This window comes from Sphaeramia orbicularis, chromosome 3 (genome assembly GCF_902148855.1).
Source record: "Sphaeramia orbicularis chromosome 3, fSphaOr1.1, whole genome shotgun sequence".
In the NCBI taxonomy this organism is placed as follows: domain Eukaryota; kingdom Metazoa; phylum Chordata; class Actinopteri; order Kurtiformes; family Apogonidae; genus Sphaeramia; species Sphaeramia orbicularis.
In genome coordinates, this window is record NC_043959.1 from 37,828,499 (window position 1) to 37,851,462 (window position 22,964).

A 22,964-nucleotide genomic window follows, 5' to 3' on the forward strand; every position below is an offset into this window, starting at 1 on the left:
TTTGTGCTGAATCTTTCATATATAAAAATCTAGAGTCATAATGTCATTTTCCACTGTTTGGAAATGAATCTTAATAACAATATGCTCCCCTTCTGATGGGGGCTATTGTCCTGCTGTGAAGTCAGAAGGAAGATTCACAAGTTTATGGGAACTTGAGCTTGGACAAAAAAAGCGATCATGCCAAGTCGACATCGAGCCGGAGCGAAAGTGTTCAATTATAAAATATCACGTGGAAGAGAGAGAGGAAACCGATTTAAAAGCACGCATTTTATATCGTCTCTGCTGGAGAAGGCGAGTCTTATAGTTCCTTCAGAATGGGCAGTCTTCCCTCAGATGCATCTGGACAACAGCAGCATCGGGTCATGGAGAGGTGTCCGTAGATTCAGCAAGTACGGAGGAACAGCAGGCTTCAAATTGGTTTAGTTCAAGTGGTATATATTGAAATAATAATAATGTATTTAACTTACTATCTCTGTGAGAAAGTTTTAGGATAATTGTTTACCTGAGTTGGTTCAGTGGCGCACAATGCGTTTAGCGCGTGCAGCGACGCACAGGAATTCGCTCTCAAGTACCTTTTCACTCGTCACCTGCTATTGCTGTGCATCAGACTACTGACATTATCTATTATCTTGGTGTTGTACTCGTGTTAGTATCACACAGTCATTACGTGTGTGCGCTATAGGAGGATTAATGGGACCTAGTATTAGTCGCTGTGCGTAACTGCAAACTTTACGCACAACTCCAGTCCTCTCCAAACCCTCTGTTTCTCTTCCCTTCTTTCCAGCCCATGTTCACGGAGGTGTCAACTGCATTTTCTGAGGAGAACACTCGTCTGTCCAGTTTTTCTGAGCGAGATTGCCGTCCTTATCCGACTCAGACCATCACCTCAGTCAGAACCCGCAGGGGGCCGTGAGAGCACCGGGCCAGCGTGGGCTTCAGACGCACCGCAGAGAAGATGAATATCCAGGTCCTGCCAGAACACAAGCTCTCATCGGTGGCCCCGCTGAAGCAGTGCAATGTGGAGAAAAAGGAGGTAGAACTGATACTAGTCAAGGACCAGAATGGGGTTCAGTACACCAGTTCATCCATCATTCCGACGCCCGGCCATCACCCTGGTCCTCCCGGAGCCACATCCGAGGACGACCGAGAAACTTGGGGCAAGAAAATAGACTTTCTCCTTTCGGTCATTGGCTTTGCGGTGGACCTGGCCAATGTTTGGAGATTTCCTTACCTGTGCTACAAAAATGGAGGAGGTGAGTGAACCAAGTTATACCTGATTTATCTCCAGACGATTAAAATCTGGGACTTTGCCAGAGTTGACAAACATATCTTGGCACGTCGCCATGTCCTTGAGTGATCAATTCCTGTGATAACAAGGGCATGAAAAATAGAATGATGATGTAAGGTTTGGCAGCTTGTTTTACTATGAGAAAAATGCTAAAAAAAAAAAAAAAAAAAAAAAAAAAAAAAAGTTAACTCAGACTACATAATTGCTTTTTGCCGTTGCTCCTTTAATCTCTTTTCACTTGCCTCTAAATAGTCCCAGGTGTTTTAATGGGGAATTGCATTTAACTCACATCACGACGGAAATGCCTCATTTGATCAAGGGAAAAGTGTACTGAGTCAAACATACACAACAAAAGTGAATGATGTAACACTGGTAGATGGCTCATGGAAAGTGCAGATGTGATTAAATATACTGTTATGAATAAATCAGCATGTGTATCTGCATCATAATGCTGTGAATATGTCTTCATACAGATGTTTGAGAGTAAAACAGTCCAACACATCCTAAAGTTTTAGCATTTTGAACCTGTTTGTGATTAAAACTGGCCTGATTTGATATAGTTTGAAGCAACTGCTGTTAATATATTGGAAGATTTTGTTCCCAGATTCAAGATAAAATCAGAACACACAGGTTAATGACCACCTGGACTGTTTACAAAACTACTGAACCCTGAAGCGACGCTATAATGACAAAAAAAAAGTTCAGTGTGTGTTCGGTTGAATCAACAAAGGATGTTTTAGTCTCAGTGTTGTTTTACCAACACTCATAACAACAGAGTGCTCGCTAGAAGGTGTGCCCTGTCCTCTGTTCTCCTGCACGTCCATTCACATGGTAGAAAATCAACATGTTGTGCTGAATGCCCCAAAGGGTCAACTCTGCACCACCGACGTGTCAATCAAATTGGCCCTCAGCAAAATGTATTCATTACAATGGATAATGTGATGGACAGTGTCAAGAACAATTATGACAGGTCGGTTGCTTGTTGGTTGATGTGATGCAGTGGAACAGCATAAGAATAAATGTGAGCCAAGTCAAGTCCTTCACATCACCACACTTTTTTTTTCTTTTTTTAAACTTTTATTTCTTTACGGTATATTTATTTTTTAGTACCCATATATCATGTAATATCTCAGTCTTTAAATTTTACTTGTGTGTTTTGGCGCTGACCCTTGAACTCCCCCTAATTCTAACAAATGTATGACCTCTGTGTCTGTGCAGGTGCCTTTTTGATCCCCTACATTCTGTTCCTTGTCATTGCGGGGATGCCATTGTTCTACATGGAACTAGCCTTGGGCCAATACAACAGGGAAGGGGCAGCTACAGTTTGGAAAATATGCCCTGTCTTTAAAGGTGAACTGCAACCCACACACACACACACACACACACACACACACACACACACACACACACACACTGTGAATGTAAATACACAGGTATACACATGTCTTTTTCCTCCTGTCTTTCTTTAACCTCTCATCATGTTCTAGTTACTGCTCAGTTGTAATCTTCTTTACCTATCTTTACTTCTGTCTTGCCCTTTCATTTCATCCCGTTGTTCTTGTCCTTTAACCCTCATAGGTCGTAACTAATCCGTCACGTTGCTTCTCTCTGTTTCAACTCTGACTTTTTCTTTCATTGCTCTGCTTCTTCTTGGACACTTTCACCCCAGCTATGCCTGTTTTTTTTTGTTGTTTTTTTTTGCAAATGTCACATTCACATGATCCAAACAACTATCAAACTAAACCTGTAAAAACGTAAAAAGCTGTTCTGTTTGTTATTTAATCTGTGAACTCTGCAATATGCAGTGTGTTTTTGAAATGTTATCATACAAATGCTTTTGTCTGAAATATTGAATCAGCAGAAGCTACTGCTTTCATTGGCCTCAGCGCCGAGGGGAGTTTGTTTTTTTTCCCCTTTGGTGATGGGTTTATGGGTGTTCCTGTCTTCATGAGATGATAACACAGTCCAAATGACACAAAGCAAGTCATCTCAGTATTTAACCCCCCAACAGTATGGGACTGCAGACTCAAAATATGGTCTGACAGGAGAGATAGGAGCCAAAATAAGGGAGAAAAATACATAGAAAACCAACTGATGTACATAACTTTGTAGGTATGATAATGCAGACTGTCATTAATCTTTAATTATCCTGTGTGTCTCAGGTGTCGGCTACACTGTGATCATCATAGCCTTGTATGTAGGCTTCTACTACAACGTCATCATTGCCTGGTCACTCCATTACCTGTTCTCCTCCATGACCAGTGAGTTACCATGGCTCAATTGTGATAACATCTGGAACAGTCAGAACTGCACCGACCCAAAAGCCATCAATGGATCTATCCTGGGGAATGGAACGTCCTATGCCAAGTACAAAATCACCCCAGCAGCGGAGTACTATGAGTGAGTACTTTCTGAACAGTTTTTTATTTATGACATCTCACATCCCAAGAAACAGTTAAAGAAGTGATATTTTGCTTTTTTAATGGAATTGTGCATTTTAAAACATTACCCTGTGGTCTACATAAACTGTAAATGCTATGCTTGGGTCTGAATTCTTCATTAATTCAACTCCACAGGTCCATCTTCAACCCTATTTCTGAGTAATGACACCAGAAAGGTCATTTTGAGCGCTGGCCCTTTAAATGCAAATGAGCCACTTCAGGTTGTTGACTGTGCTTTCTGTTCCATTCAGCCACTTGTGTTCCTTAATACAACCAACAACTGAACATTTTAGGTAATCCGCTTGAAATTTTGACATATTTTCAGTATGGACTACAACCGCTGCTGCTAACAAACGATTATGGCGTACTCTGAGAAATGTTCATCTGAAGTCTTGACCTTATATGTGCGAATGTTGTGACATAACTAGTTATAGACGTAAAAAATTAAGCAGGAAATAAAATGGGTTGGAGAAATCCACTCGATTTTTGCCAAAAATTAATATAAAGATAACTTTGCAGCACCTGGAGGGTTCAAATTCAAACTTTCTAGACTATTAGGGTCCAAATACACAAGTAAATGTACCAAAGACTAATAAAAGGGGGTTTAGCAAAATATGACCCCTTTAAAGATCAAGAAAAACTGGAGAGGGTGCAGACTTATCCATTAAAGCACCAGCAAATCCCAATTTATTGATCGTTTCCTTCCTTTGGAGTTGGTGCCACTGGTTAGTTTTTACTCTTGATGACAGATGACAAGAACTTTATTAATCCATAAAGACCCAAACAACCAAAGGTGACCAAAACCATCTACTGATGTAAACTGTTTAATACCTGTTGATCCACTAATTCTATCAATACATGTAAATAATTGGTGTAAAATACAGTTTGTCATCTTTTCATGGTCGTCAGATATGACCCATATGGACGTTCAGTGGCTCCGTAGTTACCGTGGAAACACCATCATTTTCTACAACATTGATTCATCAGTAAAACCCATGGAGTTGGATCAAGGACAGTGGATGGAGACACTGGGTTTATGTTCAGTTAATTATATATTTTATGAAAGAAGTCACTTTTTCTTAAATTTTCTCTGTTTTTGATATAATAATCCTCAACTGTAATCTGAGTTTCTATGAATGTTTTCTTGATCAGTAAATTAAATACAGAAAAATACCTGTTTTATACTGATAAAATGCAAAATACAGAGGATAATATTATAATAAATGATGATAAATCACATTGGAAAGGTTATATATTGAGAAAATCTCATTGGCAAACTGACAGAAAAGTAGCACTGGGTCTTTATGGGTTAAACCTCTCATCTTATGTTTAAAATTCAAAGGTAATTAGCTCATTATTAACAAAATAGCCATAGTAGTACGTATACATGTGCACAGTAGATTATGCCATAATAGTAGTAAAATGGTGAAAGCAGTTGATTTATCAGGTGGTGCTGGTTTGTGCTCATTTTTTCCCTTTTAAATTTGTTCTGTCATCATGTTAGTCCAAAACAAATGAAACATTGACCGAATGAGTTGTCCTTCCAACATTTGTGATGAAAATCAGTGCAGTAGTTTGAGTGTAATCCTGCTGACAGACAGACAGACAGACAGACAGACAGACAGACAGACAGACAGGTGCAGAGCAGTAATCACATGACCTCCTTGGTGAAGCATTGGAGAAACCCTCTATAACTGTAACTTCACTTGGTTATGTAGCCTACTTTGCATTTGCATATTCGTGGAGTTCACTAGTGTTTTTATCCATGAAGGGAACTCATCCAAAACTGTAAACGGATCCTTCTTAGACAAATACGCATCGGAATGAGACAAATATGTTAACTCATTTCATCTCCTATGCAAATGTATGCAAATTAATACTGACATCACATAAAACTATGGTCTAAAAGTGGTGACAAGCCGTTATTAACCCATGAAGACCCAAACAACCACTGGTGACCAACAGCATCTATTAATATAAAATATTTAATACTTGTTGATCCACTAATCCTATCAATCCATGTAAATAATTGGTGTAAAATAGTTTGTCATCTTTTCATGGTCATCGGATATGACCCATTTGGACGTTCAGAATCTCTGTAGTGAACGTGGAAACACGGTCATCTTCTACAACAGGGGTTCCCAAAGTGGAGTACACGTACCCTCAGGGATACTTGGAAGTAGCTCAGGGGTACCTGACATTTTTTTGGAAAAATACATTAAATAAGTCATCATATACTGAATACAAAATAAATAATGAAAATTAATGCTGAAATATAAAAGACAATAAATACATTCATATAATAATTTTATTGTCAATCATCGTGTGTAAGCTTTGGTAACATTTTAAGAACATTTCTATTTTGTGTGTTTCAAAATGAGTTTATTTGAGTAGCTAAGTCATTATTTTTTGTTGATGAAAGGTTCATTTATTAATTAATGACCAATTTATTTATTTTTCTTATCAATGAAAGGGGGTACTTTTCAGTTTATATTTTGGACACAAAATTTACTTTAATTTTTTTTTTTAAATATATTGCAGTTAAATATAGGTTGTTTGTTTTTTAAAGTTTTGATAATATAAACAGACACTTTTGGCAAAGGAAAAAATTTTGCCTAATTTTTTTCAATCAAAAATGCTGAAGCGAGAGTTGGGGGTACTTGGCAAAAATAGTACATTTTAGGGGGTACTCCACTGTAAAAAGTTTGAGAACCACTGTTCTACAACATTGATTTACCAGCAAAACCCATGGATTGGAGTTTGATCAGTGACAGTGGACGAAGATAGTTGTTTTTAGCATTCAGTTATTGATATATTTGATGAAAAAGTCACCTTTTCTTCTGTTTTCTTTGTTTTTGATATAACATTGAATTTACTCTGAGTTTTCATGAATATCTAAGTAAACTATAGGATGTTAAACATAATAAAATACATGATTTACAATAAAAAATGCAAAATACAGAGGATAATAGTATAATAAATGGTGATAAATCACTTAAGAAAGGTTAGACAGAGAGAAACACAAAAGCAGCATTGGGTCTGTACGGGTTAATTTAAAAAGCTTCTGTGAACACACTCATTAGAGTCCAGGTTAGTGTTTTATTCACTCTTTATTCCTGTGTCAGTGGTGATCACTTGCTCCTTTGCTTCACTGATACACTTCCGCTAACTGATTACAATGAATAGCGCCCACCCAACAAAACGATTTCATGTGTAACTAACGCTCTATTGTTTTAGGAATGTTTCCAAATGGTGTTGGTACCATTAGTATTTCTCAATGGAATCACTATCCCCGTGAGAAGAAAGGCGCACTAGACACTGGACCGTAAGTGGAGAACTCTAAAATTATCCAGCCCTAAATGTTTGCACTATAAAAGGTGTATACATAAAGTTCAAATGCACTCTTTGAAGTGCATGAAAAGCTCCATCTGTTTATACTTCAAACACAGCCAGTTCTTCCTCAGCTCCTGTTAAGTCTGACTGTGCAGCCCAGAGGAAGTGTGCGAAGCGACTTGGACAATACAAGGGACACATGCTAAGCGTGACGCACAGAATACATTGACTGTTTATCCCAGGCCAATATCAGGCTTGTTAAAATTGCCCTGCTCCTATTCTGCTTGAATGCAATATTTCATACAGTGTGGTTAAATCGACATCCCTGGACATTTCTCCACCTTTACACTCCATCAAAACTTGATATAAAGGTTTTTATTTTAACATGAGGTCAGTTTGTACATGAAAGCGCCGGCCTGTGAATTACTACTGACTGTCAGAACGGTAATACAGCGGAGTTCACAGATATGGACCTACAGTATAATCTGAAGGGACACTGTTTATTCCAGGTGAACTGACACTTATAGAAAAACGTAGATTGACAGAAGGGTAGAGATCATGCAAGAGGTTAGGCTTTGTTGGGGGCTATAAATTCTTCAGCTTTCAACTGGGTTGAGGACAGGAGCCAAAGCACAGCATGAAAAACTGAAGCCAACTGAGTCAACACTCCTCTCATGCTTCACCTCTTACACTATATGCACAGACCCTCTGACACCTACTGTTATGCATGGTGTAACTATAGAATACGTTTCTATTTATTTATTTATTTTAAATCTGTGTCACTGCACACTTCAGCTTATTATGCTTTGCTAATTGTTGGAGTTCAACCAAGCAAGATGTAACGATATAAATTAAGTCATTGTTATGTTTTCATGAGTGAATCTTTGGTTTTACAGAAGGAAATTACATACATCCCAAAATTTTACATAATAAGATTAGAAATAACAAATATGCACCAGTGCCGCCTTTTTTAAGGCACCCACATTCAGCGTCATATTTTATATAATGATCAGATACATATATTTTTGCTGGAATAAACTGTTTTTACATCTTCTCGTGAAATGATTGTGACAATGTGATTTATTCTTGCTAGATAAAGTGTAACTGGGACTCAGTATGTAATCACTGAACCTGGTCAAAGGGGATTATTGATGGGTATAAATAGGAATAAAAAGAGGGATATATCTGAAAACACATTTTTTCCAACTTCATAAGCACCAGGATATTTGAATGTCAATATAGTTCAGTGGTTCTCAATCTTTTTCTGCCCCCCCTTTGGAGGACAGAAAGTCTCCAGGCCCCCCTCAACCCCAACAATATTGTAACAGTGGTGCAATAATAACTTTTATTGAAAGAAACATTAATATTTTAACAATACTTTTTGCTTTTCCCTGAATATATTTTTTTTTTCTGTAGATTTTTGCTTGAACAGTACAAATAAACTCAACATGACTGTTCCCTGAGACAATATTTTTCCAATAAAAATAGGAAATGCGCAATTATCTTACAACTATGACAATAAAGTTACTTGTTTTAGAACAAGTACATTTTGGTAACAAAGATGAACATTTTAACAATATCAGTGGCTGCAATGAGCCTGTTTCTATTGCACATCTCAGAACATTAAAGTGCAAACTGTACAAACTGTGCAAAAACAAAAACATTGCACATTTTTCTTTTCCAGTCTAATCCTTGTCTCTCTCTCCAAACCTAAACTCTTTATCTAGTCTAATGACAGATCCCCATGGCAGTAGATTTGTTTGTTGTACGTCCCTAAAATGAGTCCAGGGTGCTCCAACACTAAAACATTAGTTCCACCTGCTACATGTTCTAACCTGAAGAAAAAAAACACACCCAGGAGTGATCCCATGACCCCCCTGGTAAGTCTTCATCCCCCTCCCCCTCCTCCTCCTCACAATTTGAGAAACACTGATATAGTTGATCACAAAATATATAATAAGTATAATTCCCGATATTTTTTGTTTGAGGGCTGATCTCAAATAGTTTGTGATAAAAAGTGTCACTACTTATGAGTGTAGATAAATACTGAAAATTTAAAAAAAAAAAAAACAACTTAAAATGAGATGTAATGTTAATATGATATTCCATAAACATCCCTGATCCAATGCGGTTGATATACGAGTAATATTGTACTAAATCATGTGACAGGACTTGTTAGGATGGTGTGGAATGAAAGGGGCTGTGTTAGGACAGCCAAAACCTGGCTCAGAAACAGGGATCTGGTTATTTGACTGTAAATAATTTGATAAGTTGTGCTTCCCCGGGAGTTCAAAGAAACTTCCTCCATGTTAGAAATTGCAGCATCAGGTTCATTATACCTAACAGAGGATCCTTACACAAACTGGCATTTAATGGTGGAGCAGACAGACTCACTGGACAGTTTAACTTTGGCTTTGGCTGTCCTCAGATCAGATCAGATGTCAGCTTTTCTGCAGGAAGAAGTATAAGCTGTATGTGAGTTCCATATGTTAAATGGATTTTATGGCCTTTATGCTGGAAATAGAACAAAGAAAGCAGACTGTGTGAACTATATGTGGATCTTATAGTGGAAAGTATTACAGTTGTGGACAAAAGCTACGCCTGATGACAGACTTAATCAGTCAAACAGTCAAACTAATAGTTATTTCTTTTCCATTAAAAAAAAACCAACACATCTCAAAACTTATTTTCTTACTTAATCTGAAATGTTTCCTTATGACTCTTCCAAACCCACAGAGCTAATTAAATGAACTAAACCTCAAGCCAAAGTCACCAACTTGTTTCATTAGCACATCCATATCCATCCTTTTAGGTCAAGCCTAAAGCAACCACAGCTGATTTCATGTCAGTGCTAACCAGACTTGATAAATAACCATCATTTAAACCAGATCTAATTACAGAGACGCTTGACTTGATTGCTTAGACTTTTCACACGCAATTTAACATATTTGTTGAAAGCACCACCTTAAAATAACATGGCTGGAATCATTTGTAATTAATTAAATGAAACAGGTTAAATAAAACATCGAGTCAGGTTGCGATACTCGAAAGCACTGTAATGACTTTTATTTATTTATTCTTTGCATGCCTTATTTCATGTTCTATAACCAACATGAAGACCAATCTGTATGCAATAATGTACCATCCTAAAGTACACAAAGACCCTCTAATGGCAGCGCTGAGTGTCAGGATAGCAGCATAACCAGCTTGCTGAGTGAAGATAAGAGTAAATGTGTTTAGAGTAACAGGACCAAAGGGACTTGGATTGATGTTATGGTGCACATTTACTGGCAGTGCACTATCAATGCTATCAGATGAACAAGGAGGCCTTAGGGCATTACAACACAAGACTAATACAAAGCGTCCAGGCCAGAGCAGACACTAAATTTCTCTCCCCCAAATAATCTGGTGTCTTCACGCAGATATCTGTCTCCCTGAAGACCTAATGCCTTTGAATTTATTATCAGCTGAAGATAAGTAAAAGCTGAAGATGAGTTTCACAGATTCTTCTTTCCTTTGAAATTCTTTGTCTGAAGAGACTTTAGTTTGTACATTTGAGGGTTTTTTTCCCCCTTTTTTTTTTTCAGTGTTTGGCTGTTGTGTAACCAACCTGGATCTCAGATGCTAATCCAGTTCCGTTGCTTCTCAACCCAGAACATCACATTCCAATGAAATTGAATCCTTCTTAAATAAAGTCTTAGGACAAAATCAGTAGAATAAAAATGTTTTTAACCCATAAGGACCCAGTGTGACTTTTGTGGCACTTCCCAAATGAATATTTCTTTTTCTTTTCTTTTTTTTTTTTAAACACATGTCTTTATTAAAGTTTTAACACATTACATATCTTTTCTGACATGAGTTGGCAGTACTGTGTGGGTGAGCCCCCCCCCCCTGCCAGACCACCTCTGAATTTTGAAATAGCAGTGAAAGTAAATAACAAAATAATAATTGACAGACAATATAAGCAATAGTGACTTGAATACTTGTCAACATCCATTTTTGTATATCAGATACATAATCAAACATCATTAAAAAAAAAAACAACTTTAAGTCTCTTCAACTTTTCCTAAGTGTTTTATCACCATTTATTATAACATTATCCCCTAATTTAGTATTTTTTCCAGTGAAAATCACCTATTTTCCTATGTTTAATTGACTGATCATGTAGATGTTCATAAAAGCTTACAGTAAAGTTAAAGGGTAATATATCAAAACAGAAAAAAATGAAGAAAAACTAACTTTTTCAGTAAAATTTATCATTAACTGAACATAAACCAAGCATGTCCATCCACTCATTTATCAAACTCCATGGGTTTTACTGGTGAATCAATGTTATAGAAGATGACAGTGTTTCCACGTTCACTCCAAATGGGTCATATCTGATGACCATGAAATGATGACAAACTGCATTTTACACCAATTATTTACATGTATTAATAGGATTAGTGGATCAACAGTTTATCAGTAGATGTTTTTGGTCGACGGTGGATGTTTGGGTCTTTATGGGTTAAATGTTTTGTTGTACAATCTATTCCTGGTGCTGATGCTTTTAGTGAGACAATACATCATTTGTTTTCATAAATTAGTCTCGTTTTCAGTAGATGCCAAACTGGGGGCTTGAGAATGTAGCGCGTAGTTCTCCTGTTTTAAACAATTTGCAAACTCGTCATGCTTGGCTGTGGCGGTGCAGACTTGTCAAGATAAAGGCAAGGAAATCCCTTTATATGGAGTGCAAGTGATCTGCATCAGTTGATAAACAGTGGATGGTGGTTTGGAGAAAGGCAGTAATGGCTTTTTTTTTCTTATTGAGGATGAAAAATCTCAGGAAAATCAGATATTCTAACAACTCTGTGAAGTGGCTAAACATGTATCTTTTCAACTGTAGTTTTTAATTAATCAGTTTAATTTCTTAACCAATTCATTCTCTTGAGTAATATTTGTACAAACACAGTCAGAGTAAATTGTTTCTGGGCATGTCTCCAGTGTTTGTCGTTCTCACAAACTTTATGTGTTATTTCCTGCGCTGTTCCACTTGTTTAAGACATCACAAATGTCAGCACATGCACATGTAAACGCAGTGTAAAACCACGCCCATCCAACACAAACCAGCGCCGAGACAGTCAGGTCTTGGAGAGCACCCAGTAATAACAAAAATGATTTTAATCTGATTCCAATGTGAAATTGAACCAGGAGCTGCTGAGTTGGCCTGGAAATGAAACTGTAGCAGCCACTATTGTCAGTTTCCATTTGTTGGGGTATAAGTTTTCCAGTAATATTTGCAGAATATTGCAGAAAACTGGAGGACCATGAAAAGAGATATATCTCAAAGAAAGCAGCTGGTGGATTTAGATGTGGAGAAAATTAGCTTAGCATGAAGACTGGAGCCAGCAGGTTAGAGCTGGACCGACTGTGTCTACGCTGAAAGAAGCAGGGTCACAAACAATTTTAAGGCTGTTACAGTTACATTGTGTATTTTGTTCATACACAAGCCTGATGGCAGCAAAAAAAGCATGACTTGGGTATATTACACACACTCACTGTGCCAGGCTGAAGAAACAACATATACAAAGTATGTTGTAGTTTTTTACATTAGTTACAGATTTTTCCATTAAGAAATTAATTTATTTAGACCAGAATAATTTTCCCTAATTCCTTTACTTCCAGTGCCTCAGTGGGAAAACAGTATTCAGCCTGAGTCTCAAATGATGCCCGTGTATTTTGTGTATTTGACTATTTTAAAGGACTGATATTTTGCTTTTTTAAATGGAATTATGCACTTTAAAACATTTCCCTTTGGTCTCCATAAACTGTAAATGCTATGCTTGGGTCTGAATTCTTCATTAATTAAACTCCACAGGTCCATCTTCAAAGCTATTTCTGAGTAATGACACCAGAAAGGTCATTTTGAGCGCTGGCCCTTTAAATGCAAATGAGCCACTTCCCGCCCCACCCCCTCCAGGTTGTTGACTGTGCTTTCTGTCCCGTTCAGCCCCTTGTGTTCATTAAATACAACCAACAACAGAACATTTTAGGTAATCGGCATATTTTCAGTATGGATTATGACCGCTGCTGCTGACAAACAGTTATAGCGTACTCTGAGAAATATTTGTTGGAAGTCTTGACCTTATATGTGCAAATGTTGTGACGTAACTAGTTATAAAATGTAACAAATTAAGCAGGAATTGATACTGGTTGTAGAAATCCACTCGATTTTTGCCATAATGAATATGAAGTGAGCTTTGCAGCACCTGGACGGTTCAAATTCAAATGTTTTGAACTATTAGGGTCCAAATACACAAATAAATGAACCAAAGACTAATAAAAGTAGGTTTAGTAAAATATGACCCCTTTAATGCTGTTACATTTATAATGTGTATTTTGTTCATGATGGTAGCAAAAACAGCATGACTTGGGGGTAATACCTAAACTTACTGTGCTAGGCTGAAGAAAGAACATATACAAGGTGTTAATATGTTACAGATTTTTACATTAACCCAGTAGAGCCTGAACCATTAAATCATTGACAAAAAATTCCAGTTCTTTAAAACTGGAGCCTTTATTGGTCCTTCTGAACAACCCAGTTTTTTTTTTTTTCCTCAAATATCAATTTCCATGCATAAGTTTAAATTTTTTTTATCATACTTGTTACATCAGGTCTCAATGCTCAAATATTATTATTTTTGAACAAATAAAAACATAATATAACACAAACATGTCTAACAAATTGGTAATTCCTTTTCAAAATTGGCAAAGTTCTGCCTCCTTCCTCATTAACCCTTTAAACCCTAAACCTAAAATGGTCCGCATGGACTTTTTTTTTTTCTTATTTCAACTATAAAAAGGTTAGAAAATATGCTGTGAGTGAGTCTGTTTGCCCATTTTTCAGAGCAGTTTTGTCTCAGATCTTTCAAAATCTAGCAGTCATTTACAATTTATTGCATGTCATAATACTGATAAAATGGCTTCTTCTCAGGCTTCTAGTACAGGTGTGACTGAAATTACCATAATGATATAGTAAGGCTTATAACGTGCAAAATCTGTGGTTTCAGAAACCATTAACATTTTTCCAATTGCACGAACAGTGAAAGAGTTACAACCATCCAAACTGCATATGCGCAGGGTGAGTCAGTGATGACACATCAGGCTTTAAAGAGTTAATGACAGTCTTGTAGTGTCACTGGAAAGGCCTCTGGGGAATGAATTCCTCCCCCCTGGTGGATTATCTGTGTATTGCATGTATCTAATTGTATACATCAGGTTTTTCAAGAAAAAAAAAATCACACTGATCATGTAAAGGGCTTCAGAACTCATGTATCAAATATGATACATTTGGCGTTATAGGGGTAGTTACAGATTTTTACATTAAGTAATTAATTTCTTAAGACCAGGATAATTTCACCTGATCCCTTTACTTCCAGTGGGACTACAGTATCCAGCCTGAGTCTCGCATGATGCATGTGTGTGATGCAAACTGATGACCATGGCATTAGACTTTTCCAGTTCATGCTCAGAAAGAAAACATACACTTATCATGCATTTATAAAATATTAGGGAGTTTTTAAGCAGAGCATCAAGTGAACTTTGGCCCAACTCCACTCAGACTTCTTACCCAGTACTTGAAGTAGACATGAAAAGACTGAGGTTGCAGCTGGATGTAATATGTTGAAATGCCATTTGTTTCCCTTTGTTTCATTATGTCATAATAGAAGACATTCCCCTTCATCGCACATTTTTTTTTGTCTCTTAGGGAATGGCTGATAATACATAAGAGTCATAATTTACTATTTCACACACTGCATTAGTGTTGAATAGAATTTAAATGCCTTTTTATAGACACTGACCTGAATACTTTAACAAATGGTAACACTGATCTCGTAGCTGTTTCTCAAACTCTGCAGTGTTGGCTGCTTTGTTTATATTTCTCCATCTTATGAGGAGACTGGGTGGGCCCAAAAACTCCTATAACTAAGATGCAGCCATACCTATATCATGCTACACATGTCAAGTAGTATTTAACGCTGTTTTGCTTGGGAACCATGTGTTGTTTGCAGATAATATAGATAGCTCTCTCCCCTTTTTGCTGGGTGGTCTTCTATAGGCGGGGTGTGTTGCATCTTCATCAGAGTAAGGGAATCCAGGACCTCGGCCTGCCACGATGGGAGCTGACTTTGTGTCTGGTTGTGGTCGTCTTCATCCTCTACTTCAGCCTGTGGAAAGGTGTAAAGTCCTCAGGGAAGGTATAAAACTCAACCACAAAACAAAACCACCTTGCATTTACTGTATTTTTCTGCCTTGAAGAGGAATTTCAGCCTAGGAGTTGTGTTTGTTTGTTTTCCTGCGATGTTAATTCACTTTTTTTTGCTCAAAGTCTTTTTCTTGGTATTTATGCAGAAACTGTACAAGCTAAATATGCTACAGACATGAGTCATTCCCCACCCCCTACTCCCCACCCATGCTCCAACAGAGCCCCACCCTATATAAAATATCACTGTACCATTTAGCAGATTGGCTTTGATTCTGCATACAACCACATGTATTGTATACATTGTTTGCCTGTTGAAATTATATACAAAATACACTTAAAAACAAAGCAGATAAATTAAAGTAGTAGTGTATGTTGGGTTTGGAAAAAAAAAAAAAAGGGAAGAAATTTTGAGTTATAAAAGCAAATAGAACAAAAGTGGTCCCTACGAATCCTATGTTCTAATTTATACTTTTAATCTTTATATACTTTGTACACTGCAAAAAAGGGGTGTCTAAAAACAAGATAAAAACACTAAATCTGAGGAAAAAGGTACTCAAAACAAGTGAAATATCTGTCCATGCCGCAAGATGATTTCCCTTGACGAGATTTCTTGAATTAAGATTGTTAAATCTAGAAATAAGCATGTCTACAGATGTATGAACACTTAAAATAAGAAATTAACTCTTAAAACAAGATAAAAAAGTGGTGCCAGGCACAACAAACCCCGCCCTTCTTATGTATTGTAGCTTATTTTGGCATCGATCCAGCTGATGTCATCATGTCTATGTGTGTGTTGATGTCAGCAAATCAGTTGCCTTTATATATGTACCAAGTTTGAAGTGAATTGAAACAAAATTGATGTTTTTATAGACATTTGAAATCTCACCCATTATAAGTAAATGGGAGAAGAAAAAAGATTTCAAAAATTCCTAAAAAATTTGAACTTTGGCCTACTTTTCCCAAAATGTAATGACATCTATTCTTGGTCACTGGCAATCTACAGGGTGTCCCGTAAGTCTCCATACATAGGAAAAATAAACATTTCTTGACATAAACCATTTTAATTTATATAATATGCTCTATATGACTGCCATTTTGTTGGGAACACATTTCAATACGTGTCTGCTGAAGAACTATAAAGAAGAAATATAAAGAAATACATGTTAGAACCATACTTGTATGGAATGTATTATGTCTCCTATGTATGGAGACTTATGGGACACCCTGTATAAACCAAATTTGGTATGAATTTAACCAATAGTTTTGTTGCTGCAGACATTTGAAATTTCACCAATTATAAGTAAATGGGGGAAAAAAAGATTTAAAAAATTCATTAAAAATGTGAACTTTGATCTACTGTTCCCAAAATATAATCAGATTTATTCTGGGTCAGTGGCAATCTATAAACCCAGTTTGGTATGAATTCAACCAATAATTTTGCTGCTAGAGTGTTAACTAACTAACTAACTAACTAACTGAACCATAAACAATACCCCTTGCCTCCCCTGTGGGGTAATTATCTAACATTTCTAAATCTAAGTTTGTTTTTTTTTATCACTGTAAGAACCAATTAATTTGCAGTGTAACACATTTTCTCTTCACATGTGTTTATCTAGGTGGTGTACATCACTGCCACCATGCCCTATGTGGTGCTTTTTGTGTTGCTGATCCGGGGCATCACTCTACCAGGGTCAATGGACGGCATAAAAGCATACCTACACATTGATTTCAATCGGCTCAACAATTTAGAGGTAAGAGACTGACCTTGACAACCACAACCTCATGTTTCTCTCTGCTGCCTCAGACACTGATTGTATGTGTGACTGAACATATATTGTGTGCTGTATACATACATTCCTAAGATACAATCTTGATTTGCTGGGCCTATATGTACTGTATGCGCAACAGTGGAGAAAAGTTTACTTGTTACAGAACATTAGGTGGCAGTTATGTAAGGACTTCAATTCGCATATTTTGGAAACCAGGACCAGACGTTTCTGGTGGAAAGAGATATATTTGTACATGTAATATAGATGTGTTTTCCACAGAAACTCCTGCGGTTTGATCAGGGAAAATTTTTTCCTTTATTGTCGCTGTAGGTGTGGATAGATGCTGCCACTCAGATATTCTACTCACTTGGAGCAGGATTTGGTGTGCTCATCGCATTTGCCAGCTACAACAAGTTTGACAACAATTGCTACAGGTAAGAAACTATGCTGTATTTGTCTGTAACAAGCACACATACACATGCAGGTGTTTTTAAGCAGCTTACCTTCTGCACCGTGTAACTGGATAACCAAGAAGCAGAGGTGATGCTAATCTGTCCATATGACCCAAACAACCAGGTGTAAACCAGGCAGATAAAGTACAGGCCAGTAACGGTTGCCAGGTAATGGCCGGAGGCTATATGTTGACTGGTTTGTCATAGTGCTGCTCCTTCTCACATAAAGCAGACATGAGGTGCACCTGGCTTATCTTTTTTTTTCCACATTAATAAATGGCAGTGGTGCTGTTACAGGCAGATGCTGCTGGCAAAACACTAGTATAGAATATTACTCTTTTAAAGGAGCTGTATGTAGTATTTCTGCTTTAAAATCACTGCAAAAATCAAAATCTTACCAAGTGTATTTTTCTCATTTCTAGTCAAAATATCTCATCACATTTAAAATAAGACATAATCACCTAAAGAGTAACTTGTTAGTAAGATATAAGAACTTATTTTTAGACAATAGATCTTGAAAATCTTATTTCAAGTAATCTTACCAAGATAATTTCCTCTGCCAAGGAACAGCAGAGGTTATGTTTTCATCAGGGTTTGTTTGTCTGTCTGTTAGCTAGATAACGCAAAAAGTTATGGATGGATTTTGATGAAATTTTCAGGAAATGTTGATACTGGCACAAGGAACAAATGATTACCGTAGTTTCTGGGCTATAAGGCGCACCAGAATATAAGCCGCGGCTGACTTTAAGTCGCACCTGACTATAAGCCACAGGTGTCCACATTGTGACATGGGATATTTACACAGAAAGATGGTAAACAGAAAGATTATTTAAGTATTTATTTCCATACCTTAACTGCTTTTTTCCAAACAGTGCCTGTAACACGACAGTAAAACGGCAGGAACACGGCTGGTTAAAAAACCCAGAAAAGTCATTGATCTCTATCTTCATCTTCCTTCTGCTCATTGAAACCACTGCAGTCGTCTTCTTCAGTGTTGGAGTTGAACAGCCTCAAATTCTCCGTCATACACCTTCTACGTCTCTCCTCTGTTGTTGCTCAATGGCACTTCTGTGCTGCAGCTCTATTTCCTTCTTAGACAGATGGATCAATTGCTTTTAACTTAAAAGCTACAAAATATGCATTTCTTCGTGTGTTTTCCATGATGAGGGTTTGTGCATGGCACGCAAAATGATTGTTAAAAGTTAAGATTAAAACTTCTCCTCTCCACATCACCTCTTCCACCTGTCTGTCTCACTTTTGTGCTTCCTGCTAGCGCACCCCCTGGTGGCCGTTAGCCCGTATAAATCTATACTCGAGCTGCATCGCTGTGTAAGCCGGTTCAAAACGAGAAAAAAGTAGCGGCTTATAGTCCGGAAAGTACGGTACATTTTGGTGGTGATTGGGGTTGCTTTTCTAGTTTTCACTTGTTCCATTGGCAGATTTTTTGCTTGAGTTGAGCAAAAAAATCTTGAATTAAGTATTACTAGCAATAAGTAATAACTAATAAGTAATACTATTTTTCTGATGAAAACATAACCTCTGCCGTTCCTTGGCGGAGGAAATTATCTTGGTAAGATTACTTGAAATAAGATTTTCAAGATCTATTGTCTAAAAATAAGTTCTTAGATCTCATTTACAAGTTACTCTTTAGGTGATTATGTCTTATTTTAAGTGTGATGAGATATTTTGACTAGAAATGAGAAAAATACACTTGGTAAGATTTTGATTTTTGCATTGAAAGACTCAAAGATTACCTGAAAGCATTATTGGAGCATTTAGAATAGAGTTTAGTGTTGTCATTGTATTGTGTTGCAGAGATATGCAATGAAATTACTCACCGCCAAGGCCGAATTGACAATGAGAACCATTAAAATGCAACTTCTAAAGCCACGAGTAGTAAAGTGATAAAAAGAAAAGAAAAAAATTAGGCATTGTTTTCTCCAGTGGATGCAACAGAAGTTTGTTGTTGAAGTCACTGAAAACATTTCTTATCCACTGCAGAGTTCAAATAAGAAGACTACAAAGGTATAAAGTGTATGTGTCATCGTGTTTTTTACCAATTGTTGATCCGTGGTTCAGACTAAACGGTGACAGGTCTGACCTCATTTGGACGATTCAAAACAGATCTTTGGTGCAGCTACTGATAACACAACCTGTAAAGAAAGAGGAGGAGATTTGTGCTTTTACTGTCACTGTTTTTATTTTTGGGTTTAGAAACAGAACTAAGCTAACAGAGCTATCATGTAAACTATCAGCTGATGCAGCATGTGAACATTATAAGGCAGCAGAGTAATTTTGATTGACTGAATTTTGTTTTAAGGTGGAAACTTAATGGTACTGTTATACAGATGTGTGTAACCATTTAGCTTTACATTTCATTCAGCGAGTGATACTATAAGCTTTAATTCATTGGTTGTTTCAGTAGCTGTGAGTGTTTTCTGGTGGACAACTTGTTTGTTTGTTTGTTTGTTTGTTTGTTTCTTTCTTTCTTTCTTTCTTTCTTTCTTTCTCTTTGTTTCTAGCAGAAGAAAAAACAAAACTTGTGTGTGTACAAGGAACTAATAACAGAGCAAATAAATTAATAAATCAAGAACAATAAGTCAAGACAATATAACAATTGCTATGTACACTTGTAACAAAATAAATTCAATATGTGTTGCTCGACAAGGAGTGGGAAGAAGAAAACTTATTAAATCCTACCCCCATCTCTCATTTATACAGCAAAACACATTGCTTTGTGTCCTTAATGATAAAGTTACATCTGTTTAGAGTCCTAATAATATAAATAACAGATAGTAAACAGATGAGGAAAACTGATATATATTACACATAGTAACAATCTAACTGATAGTGTGGATATCTTATAATATAATATATTTCAACAACAATTACATACCAACAATGATAATGGAAGTGACACATACCAACATGGCAAGAAAGAGCCAAGGATGGAATGGCCCAGCAGTTAACAATAAGCCCCGCCTTCCCTGTACTGTGACCAGACCATACGTTTGTAAAGTGCTTTAAAACTGTGGATATTTTGGCTTTGCTTGTGATGAAGGTCCAGACTGTTCACCCTACATGCAGACAAAAACTCTTCCTGTTAGTTCGAACCTTTGGTAGTGCCAAATTTCCAAAGCCTTTTATGCCATAAGTACTCTAAGTGCAAAAAACCTGTGTATGTTTGTACTTCCCCCTTTTTTTTTTTTTTAGTTCAGAATATCAATACTACATACTGTATAAGCTGTAACATTGTGACTAAACACATCTCTTTATATCCATATGCATACGTTATTTCTTGTGTTTCTCTCAGCAACCAAAAAATAAAGCAATAGTAGTAAAAGAGTAGTTTCTCATATGGTTTTTACTACTTTAGTTTAATGTGATACTAGACACTCACAAGTATGTTATTTAAACTAATATGAATTAATTGTGATGAAACACATCCCTACTGGTGGCAATAGACTTAAAAATGACCACATATATTACAAATCTGCAATCTATAGCTGAAAACAGCACAACACACCACTTCTTGTGATTACACCAACATTGATGGTGATGCAGAGGCAGCCAATTTGGATCACTCTGCATTATAACATTTGTAAAAAAAAAAAAAAAAAAAAAAAAAAAAAAAGGAAAGGAAAGGAAAAAAAAGTACACAGGTGTTCAATTCACCTACCCTCAGTAGATGTTGCCAGCTGTTATAGTATTGCTCTGTTCAGACCAGATTCATTTGTACACATCTGCAGGGGTGCCTCATTTACTACCGCCTCAGTTGGCTACGTGATAAAACTGTAAAGTTGATTAAGACAGAAACACAGGAATGATCAGGTGAGTCTTGTTGGTTAGAAGAGCATTTAAACCACAACAAACAGACTAAAAATATGTGTATCCATGGACAAACAGGACACTTAACTCCAAGTTGAACTACTGACTCTTCTGCACTGCTACCAAAATGTGAAGTTTCAACTACATGTGCAATATTATCTACAATCAGCTCATTATTGGATATTTGACAAAACTCAGCTTCAGTATGACAATAATGTTTTGTCCTTTATTACCCCACTCCCTGAAGGGAGTATTGTTTTTGGTTCGGTTTGTTTCTTTGTTTGTTTGTTAACACTCTAGCAGCAAACCTATTGGTTGAATTCATACCAAATTGGGTTTATAGATTGCTAGTGACCCAGAATAGATCTGATCACATTTTGGGAACAGTATGTCAAAGTTCAAATTTTTAATGAATTTTTAAAATCTTTTTTTCCCCATTGACTTATAATGGGCAAAATTCCAAACATCAGTAGCAGCAAAACTATTGGTTGAATTCATACCAAATTGGGCTTATAGATTACCAGTGATGGAGGATAGATGTCATTACATTTTGGGAAAAGTAGGTCAAAGTTTAAATTTTTTGTGAATTTTTATAATCTTTTTTCTTCTCCCATTTACTTATAATGGGTGAAATTTCACATCTGTAAAAGCAATTTTGTTTCAATTTACCTCAGACTTGGCACATATATAGTGGCAATTGATATGCTGACATCAGCACATGCAAAGACATGATGACATCAGCTGGATCGATGCCAAAATAAGTTCCAATATTTGTGAGGGGCGGGGTTTGTTGTGCCTGGCGCCACTTGTTTCATCAAATTATTTTACTTGATATTTGTTTTTATTATAGTGGACTTTTTCCACTAGTTACAATCCAGATTGTGTTACATTGGTGACTATAGAATGCCAGTAAAGAGATACTTATGTTATTTCAGGGCTTCAATTTCTTGTCTGAAAGGATGGTATGACAAGCTGATGAAATATTTCACCTACACCACATGCTTCAAGTCATACTGATTTTTGTTGGTAGTAAAGTAAGTAACAAAATCCAACAAAAACTGTTTCCTTCAGATGTCCCTGAGCTACTTCTGTCACACATCCTGACCTTCTCCTCACCTTCTGTTTGTGTAAAATTACATTTTTAGCTTCATAGCTCATTCCCTTCCTGGCCTTGATCCTTTTCTCTGCCTTCACACTAAAACCGGACCTCCTCCTCTTTTATATCTCATTTAGGGCAGTGCGTGTGTGGCCTAATGTCAAGTGGGATTTGCGAAGGCTCTAAGTACTAATAAACAGTTCTTACTTAGTAACAAATTAGTGGGGTTTGAGAAACAAACACCATGGAATGAAAATAGAAACCAGTGTTTACATTTGAGGAAAGTTTTCTAGCAGCAAAAGTTCATAACAAATTTTTTGTGGTCGAAAAAAATGGAGTTTAAGTCTGTTAAGCCCGTAAGTTTAGTGAATTTTAAGTCAGGCTAGAAAGGTTACAGGCTTTCAGCGCCTGTTGAAATTGAGCAACTGAAGGAGTGGTTGAAAACACTAGATATAATGTAAATAGTCAGTTCTCTTCTGCAACTCTCTTGGAATTTCTGCCCATTAATGCCA

General features: G+C 36.8%; 1 protein-coding gene across 3 annotated transcripts in view; it reads left to right on the top strand.

Annotated features, from left to right (window-relative positions):
• Positions 1–257: 257 nt before the first annotated feature.
• The window catches only part of slc6a2 (solute carrier family 6 member 2), a 36,003-nt gene continuing 13,296 nt past the window's right edge, over positions 258–22,964 (top strand). The window contains exons 1-7 of one of the 3 annotated variants that reach the window (XM_030129730.1): positions 258–389; positions 785–1,253; positions 2,507–2,638; positions 3,451–3,688; positions 15,161–15,299; positions 16,924–17,058; positions 17,407–17,510. In XM_030129730.1, coding sequence (XP_029985590.1) covers positions 956–1,253; positions 2,507–2,638; positions 3,451–3,688; positions 15,161–15,299; positions 16,924–17,058; positions 17,407–17,510 — 1,046 coding nt within the window. In that variant the 5' untranslated portion in view covers positions 258–389; positions 785–955. Of the gene's footprint in view, positions 390–410; positions 432–784; positions 1,254–2,506; positions 2,639–3,450; positions 3,689–15,160; positions 15,300–16,923; positions 17,059–17,406; positions 17,511–22,964 lie in introns of those variants that run through there. The other 2 variants (XM_030129744.1, XM_030129737.1) reach the window with 2 other exon arrangements.